The 7,754-nt window shown below is 63.3% G+C and overlaps 1 protein-coding gene across 1 annotated transcript in view; it reads right to left on the bottom strand.

Annotated features, from left to right (window-relative positions):
* Nucleotides 1-7,754, bottom strand: part of RPL38 (ribosomal protein L38) — a 17,235-nt gene that overhangs the window by 7,989 nt on the left and 1,492 nt on the right. Inside the window, exon 2 of the mRNA XM_085304800.1 lies at nucleotides 6,758-6,862. Within this exon, the coding sequence (XP_085160926.1) occupies nucleotides 6,758-6,862 (105 nt within the window). The remainder of the gene's footprint in view (nucleotides 1-6,757; nucleotides 6,863-7,754) is intronic.

Raw genomic sequence — 7,754 nt, 5'->3', positions numbered from 1 at the left:
GCAGGCGGGTGCTCGCACAGCTGCGTGCACACGTGTGCACGCCCAGACAGGGACAGAGGTGGGCTTGTCCAGGCGCAGGCGTGCACGGGCTGCCACGAGGGCACGGGGGGGGGATTTTTGCACACGCAAGCGCACGCCCGTGCGTGGAAGAGCGGCCCAGAGAGATGCTTCCCTCCAGATTCGGGATGGCGATGCCACGGGACACCAAATCCCCCCTTAGAGCCGCTCTCCTCGCGGCACCACCGCTGCTCGCTTGCCCTTCTCCACCTGCAACCGGGGTTTGCATTCGCTAGCAGGGCGGCAAAGGAGCCGCGCTGCGCCCCCGGCTCCTCCGGGGCAGGGGGGAGGAAGAGGAGGGAGCGAGGGGGCCCGGTCCCGCTCCTCGCCCCAGCAGCGGGCCGGGGCCGGGGCCGCGGCGCCCGCCTGGCTCCCTGCCACCCCGCACCGCTCCGCTCAAATTTGGTGTCATCCTGCAGAGGAAGATTATGGTAATTTTCCTCCCCCCCCCCTTCTGCATAATTTTCAGCCTCGGCTGCGGCAGCGGCTGTGCGGCGAGGTTGGGTGATGGGAATGTCACCCGCGACTCCGTTAGCACCTCCCGCCTCCCCCGGCCTTTTCGTTTTTATTGGCGAAACCTTCACCAAAATACGTAGATTAATTAGGACAGTTCGGGCAGCTCACGACCAGCCGCCTCCGTGGAAATCGGGCTGTGGCTTTCGGGCGCTTGAGCCCGGTTTTGCACCCCAGGAGCGGCTCGGTGGCGCCGGCCCGGGGCTCCGCGTGCCTCATTGGTATTCAGCCCCCGCTCGGCGGCAGCTGCCTGCGCGGCGCAGAGTGACAGCGGTGACAGGTAACGGCAGGCGCCGGGCCGGCGGCAGCCCCGGCCCCGCGGGACGCCCGCCAGCGCCGAGCCCCCGCCAGCGGGGCGAGCGGCGGCTCCCGGGGCTGAGACCGGGGCCGCTCAGCGCATGCCACGCGGCCGAGAGGCGCAGCGCTGCCCCGGCCCGGCCCCGTTCCTCCTCCCTCCAGCCAAGCAGCAGGCATCGCACAGGGAAAACCAACCCCCCCCCCGCCCGCAGCCGAGGCGCCGGCCCCGGCCGCATCCCGGGGGGGTCAGCGGGGCGGGCGGCCGGGCAGCGCCGGCTGCACGGACAATTAAGGGAAGTGCAAATTGTCAGAGCTCGTGATTAACGCTGCCTCCAAATCCGCATGAATATTAAAAGCCGACATTGCCCAGGCTCCCCGCACAATGAATTCTGCATGAATCTTAAGATAAATCGTTTGGATAACTTAGCAGCAGCTGTACTCCCTCGCYGCCGCCTGCCTCCAAAAATCATCTCAAGTCAGGCAAGAGGAGCAAGAAGAGCCCTGGCGAAGGGGGGCGGCTGCAGCCCCGGGGCAGGGCAGGGCGCCCGGCTCCTCCCGGGAACCAGCGGAGCCGGTGACTTGCCGCCGCTGCCGCATTYGGCCCGGGGGGACGTTGGCTTTGCGCGGGGATGGAGCCGAGGGGGCTGCTCTCCGGCAGCCACCGCTTCGTTAGCGGGAACGCCTTGGGCGCCCCCAAAAAACAGAGAGCTCAGGGTGGGGCTGCGCGTGGCCGCCGGGCATCGCCGAGCATCGCCGGGGCGGCTCCGTCGGCACGCGGCCGCCGCTCTCCTTCCCGGGCAAAACGCRGCGGAGGAGGCGCGGCGGCGTCCGGGGCCTCGCTCGCTCCTCGCGCGGGGAGGGAGGCAGCGAGGAACGCGGCCGGAGGCCGGCGCGGGCGGGCGACGAGCCCGAGGGCAGGAGCTGCCAGGACCAGGACGGGGATCGCAGCCAGCAGGCAGCACCGCGGCGGGGAGGCAGGGGGGGAGGCGTCCCCGTCCCCCGCGAGCTCCCGGCGCCGGGCTCCCACCGCTGCTCCTCGCCGGGAGGAACCCGCGTCCCCTCCTCCGGGGCCGGGGCAATGGGAAGCACTGCAAACGCTTCCTCCGTCTGAATTACGCCGACCCTGGCAGGCTGAACATGTGCCGTAATCCAGGCTCTGAATTGGAAATCAGGCACGATGCAGAGCACCTGCAGGAATTCAACGAGCCTCCGCCCGGGCGCCAAGCCCAGCGCTGCTCCCTCTGCTCAGGTTTCAGGGCTACAAACCCCGTTACCTGCAATTTGGGGTCCTGCAGGAGGCCAGCAGCCTCGGGGTGTCCGTGGGGCAGGGACCTGCCCCCGGTGCTCAGCGCATCCCGCTCTGACCGCGGTCCTGGGGCAGCTCCAAGCACCCCCCGCCCCAGGGCCCAGCTCCGGGCTGCCTGGCCCATGCGCGCTCCTCCGCGGCGCTGGTGCGCCGAAGGCCCGATCCTGACCCGCGCTGCCGGGAGGCAGCCAGACAAATCGGCAAGGCAGGTGCAAACGACAAAAGGAGATTAAACCCAAGAGGAGCAGATTGAATCAGGAGCCGTTAACAGATTAAATCRTTACATGGAATCAGATTAACACACAAATAATACGAAGCTAACGCAGCTCAGAGGCACTGGCACATGCTTCCAATTTATTTCAGCTCGAAGATGATGGCAGGTCCCTTCTGCCACCCATGGAGCGCATGGGGACCACGCGCAGCAGAGCCCTGCGCCCAGAGACAGCCGCGCTTCCCGGCACATCCGCGCGGTCCCCAGCCTTCAGAAGGCTCTCACACCCCCAGCAGGTGCAGTGCACTACAACAGCACGACCCCAAACCTTCGCTGGGGGTCCAGGCCCAGGCCCGTGCCTCCAGCATCCTCCCTGCTGCAGCTCCAGCACCCTACCTGCTCCTTGAGATCTTGCCCCCTCCRTGCCTGCAGGACCTTGCACCCACCAAGAAGCCCTCAGCCCACCCTTTCAGTAGTTATATCCCCCTCCACACCCCCTGCTCCAGCCTTCCTTAATTGAAAAATGCCATTAGCAGCATCATTGTACCTGGGAGGAATTAGCTGCCTTTAGTGGTAGCACTTGTGCATGGCTCCAGCACGGAGGAGACGGTGCCAGAGGCTGAAGGTCTTTGGGTTGCACCATGCTCCTTCCCTCTCCCCGGCCACGCTGGGCGCTGCAGACGGGACCAGCACTGCGCCCAGCAGCCGGGCTGGTTTGGGAGGAAACATCGACTTTCCTCCTGAGAAATACTATCAGCTTGCCTTCTTTTCTAAAATAGCCCATTGTGGTTTTATTTTCTCTTTCTCCACCCTATCTTCCCCCGCAGAAAAGGAGCAGGAAAGGTGGGCGCCTGACACTGCCTCGCAGCGCTTCTTGGCGCCTGCCCTGAGGAGCTCCTGGGGGCTGCAGAAAGGCGGTGAAGAAGTGGCAATAAAAGGCTGCAAACACAGGGAAAATGGCCTTTTCTCCCCAACTTGTTTTCCAACCTTTCRCTAAAAAAATCCAGTGAGTTGAAACAAACCAAACCCAGCGCTGTAGATGGTTGCGCTGGGTGAACTTGTGTCCTCTTGGCCGTRCGTTTCGCTTGCTGGCTCGCGAGGGCCGGGAAAGGCACGCGGCCGGGCCAGCGGCGCCGTGGGCGAGCGCCGGAGCCCGCCGACGCTGCCGCGAGAGKGTTAACTCGCACCTCGGTAGCTGTCACGCGCTTGTCCTGCGAGGAACGCCTTTCTTTCCTAAATTCCTACTTGCCCAGGAAGGCAGGACAAAGTCTGAGCCGCTGCAACAACAGCCGGGAACAAGTATTATTATGTGGTGTGACAATATTTGATGAATTCATATGCGCCTAGGGGAAGGGACTAAGTGGGTGAATAAAGTGAGAATATTCTCTGTGACAATCAATACCCCTTCAATTGAACCGTCTCCACGGATGTGACATTTTGATTTTTCTTCTTTGGACGCATTAACTGGATTTATGTCCTCTTAAAGTGGAAACAGCAGGGAGCGGAGCACCGGCAGCGGGTTGGCGTGGTGCGGGCATGGCTGCGGGCAAGAGGACAGGACCGGGGCGGTGGGGCTGAGGTGGCGGAGTGGGACCGAGGGGTGGGGGTGGTGGAGCTGGGGAAACAGGGTTTGATGACAAGACTGGAGCAATGGGGTTGGGGTGACAGAGCTGGGGCACTGGGATTGGGGTGATGGAGCCGCGATGATGGGGTTGGGATGAAGGAGCTGGGGCAATGGGAGGCAGCGTGATGGGTGTGGGGTGGTGGACCTGGGGTGATGGATTTGGATGATGGTGTTGGGATGAGGGGTTTGGGGTGATGGAGCTGGGGTGATGGGTTTGGATGATGGTGTTGGGACGATGGATTTGGATGACAGGGTTGGGGTAATGGATTTGGATGATGGTGTTGGGATGAGGGGTTTGGGGTGATGGGGTTGGGGTGAGGGGATTGCGGTGATGGAGCTGGGGTGATGGGTTTGGATGATGGGGTTGGGGTGAGGGGATTGCGGTGATGGAGCTGGGTGATGGGTTTGGATGATGGGGTTGAGGTGATGGATTTGGATGATGGTTTTGGGCCGATGGGTTTGGGGTGATGGAGTCGTGGCAACAGGGGCTGGGGTGATGGAGCTGGGGTGATTGGGTCGGGGTGATGGATTTGGGATGATGGTCCTGGGGTGCTGGSATTGGGACGAGGCAGCTGCGATGACGGATTTGGGATGGTGGGGCCAGGACAGTGGATTATCCGCTGCGCCCCTCGCCTCCGCGCCCCGCGTCCCCGCTCCTTCCCGGYGCTTCCCGGGATTCCTGTCACATCACCCAGCTCCGGAACTAATGACGCATCCCCAGCACGGCCATTTGTTTGTGCTGGTTCCAGACAGACTAATGTTTTTAATGGCACATAATCATTTTTCAGAAGTCATTTGATGCTACTAATCATCGCTGTGATGTGCCACGATGGGATGTGTAATGACACGCTGAACAGGAGAAATGGCACGTGGATGCCTGGCTCTTCCCGGTGTAATCTGTATTTTACCACATCTCTGTGCCTAATGATACTTGCAGCTGTTAATAAACGACTACTTAGGCACCTTTTTTTTTTTTTTCTTCAGCGAGAGATAAAATAATTTTGCGTTAAAACGGAGGAGCGGCACGCGGCGGGTGGCTCGCGGCGCGGCGGCTCCGGGGCCGAGCCCGAGCCGGGGACGGCGTCGGCGTCGGCGTCAGCATCACCTCTGCTCTGCCCGCGGCGGCCGCCTCGGCGGCAGCACCGAGCCGCTTTTTTTCGGAAGGGAAACGGTTAATGGCAAAGACTTTAACGCAGCTAATCAGCRGAAAGCAGAGCTTTCACGAAGTCTTCTTCAAGCTGCTCGTTCTCGAAAACACAGTTACGCGTGCGATTTTACCGGGACGTGCACGGTGCCGGCACCGCCGGGTGCCCCGGGGCTCTCACGCGAGCTCCCCAGCCCGCCGGCGCCCGCCTTCGCCCGCTCCGGGCGTTTTCCCCGGCTCGAGAACAGTTTCTCCGGGCTCTGCGGGCCGGGCGACGCTTCCCGCCTCGCCGACGTGCGAACCCGGCTTCCTCCTCTCGTTTCGTCCCTCTAAGGATGGAGAAAGACACGGAGCGGCGCCCGCGGGGGGCGGGAAGGAAGCCGCCCGCCGCGCTCCCCGGCGAGGTCGAGACGCCGCTGCCCGGTGCCCCGGGGGCGGCGAGGCGGCGGGAGGGTCGCATCCTGCCCGCGGGGTTGCACCCTGCCCGCGGAGACGGGCAGCGCTCCGCAGCGTGGGAATAAACGCTTTTACAGCTATATCCACCGCTTTTAGCACCGCCGCCGACTCCATAACACTTAACCCGTGGGCCGAGAGAATAGAGCCGGCAGCACTAAAACGCCGTTTAGTCCGCTCGCTGCGGAGGAAGCGCCGGCCTCGCCGGGCGCGAGCTCCCCGCCGCGTTTCCCCCCTCGCAAGCCCCCGCCCGGGCTCCCCTGCGCGGCGGCTTCGCCCGCCTTGGCGCCCGCCCCGCTGCGCTGCGCGGCGCGGCGCGGGTCTGCAACGGGCCGCAGCGCTGCCGGCGCTGGCGGGCTTTCCTCCCCGTCTCCTTCCGGCATAAACAATTCGGCAACGCGAGCGTCCTCACCGGTAATGTCGGCCCCCCTCAGCACGGGGACCCCCCTGAGATGCCTCCCCGGGATCCCCCCCGGGCTGGGACCCCCCCGGTGCCTCCTGCGGCTCCGGCGCTCTGGGCGGTTTCTCCGCACGCCCGAGGATTTAATCTTGCCTCTGCCGCAGCTCGGTGCCTGTCTCTGCCCRGGGAAAACACCAAGTCCTGAGGCTTTGTTCGAAAACATATTTCCCATTGTACAAAATGTAGACACAGAATCTGTTCAGTTCCTTTCTCTTTTCCTTTCTCTTTTCTCTTTTTTGGAGGCGCTCTTCGCACGCTTGCCGTGACTGCGGATTCACCTCCCGCGGGGAGGGCGGCCGGGGAGGCGGTGCCGGAGCAACCCGGGGCCGGCTCGGCCGCGGCCCCCCAGCCTCGCCGGGGAGCTAACGCGGGAGCYGAACCGCGCTTACGCCGGGGAAGGCTGTGGGGCCACTGGTGGGACTGGGAGGGAACGAGGGACGGGCGGGGGCAGGCGGTAATTCCGGGGAAGAGCCCCGCTTTGGGGGCTTTGCCCGCGCTGCCTGGGATCTTTCTCCCCGGTGCAGCCCCGGGGAGGTGGGAATAACCGGGCTGAGCGGGAGCAAAGCGCTCGTCTTCGGCCGCGCGACGTGCCCGGCTCGCTCCGGGCGCTCCAGCGTTCCCGGGGAAGCAACGGGAACCTTCCCGCGGAGGCTTTAACGCTGGGAACGGCAAAGAAGGAAAATCAAACTCACCCAGCGCGTCCTCCTCGGCGGCCGAGCGCGGAGGGGCCGGCAGCGAGCCCCGGCCCCTCCGGAGCGCCCGGCGCGGCGGAGACGGCTGCAGTGTCCTGTCCGGCCCTTTACGCGCAGAAATGATTTAGACAGTTGTATTAAAATGCAAATTTCTGCCTGGCTTGCTAGTTTATCATCTGACTTGTTATACAATTTGCCAGTTATAGAAGAAAAATTACCATAATGGGCCCCTGGGGAATGGTTGTAAAAAGGATACCAAACATTACTTATCATCCCATTCCGCTACAATTATCTGGTGCTTTTCTTCTCCCCCCTCCAGCCCCGAGGAAAATTAAACCATCAGCAGGAGCCGGGAGACACGACGGGAGTGAGCGGGGCAGGAAGCAGGGACGTGCGTTTGCCGTGTGCCCCCCGGTGCCTGCCCCCCCCAGCTCGCTGTATCCCCCCAAACGAAGCTGCTTAATTGCCTGGGAAAGCGGAGGTTAACCGCAAATAGGGCTGCTCAAAGGGCTCTTGGAGGAGTGCGGAGCAGAAGACGGGGGGAAAGGGACGGCATTTCTTAAGCAACAAGAACAAGAGAACATTTAATGTGGTTTTATATAAAGGGAATTAAAGAACCTTCTTTTATTCCAGGGAAGCAATTTAGCGCTGGCCTCCTGAACTCCATTTTGCTGGAAGTGCTGCAGCATCGCTGGGGCACTGCTCGAGAGGTGAGCGCCGCGAGTGCCGGCGGCACGTGCCGCTCGCTCGCTGTCCCACGGCCAGCGCTGGCACCGCTGCACTGGCAGGCAGCTCCGAGCATCGCCCAGCAGCTCCCAGCATTGCCCAGCAGCTCCCAGCAGCTCCCAGCATCGCCCAGCATTGCCCAGCAGCTCCCAGCATTGCCCAGCATCACCCAGCAGCTCCCAGCATTGCCCAGCAGCTCCCAGCAGCTCGCAGCATCGTGCAGCATTGCCCAGCATCACCCAGCAGCTCCCAGCATTGCCCAGCAGCTCCC

This window comes from Rhea americana, unplaced genomic scaffold (assembly GCF_003343005.1).
Source record: "Rhea americana isolate MKP2758 unplaced genomic scaffold, rheAme1 scaffold_21, whole genome shotgun sequence".
NCBI lineage: Eukaryota > Metazoa > Chordata > Aves > Rheiformes > Rheidae > Rhea > Rhea americana.
This window is presented reverse-complemented; position numbering and strand designations above follow the sequence as displayed.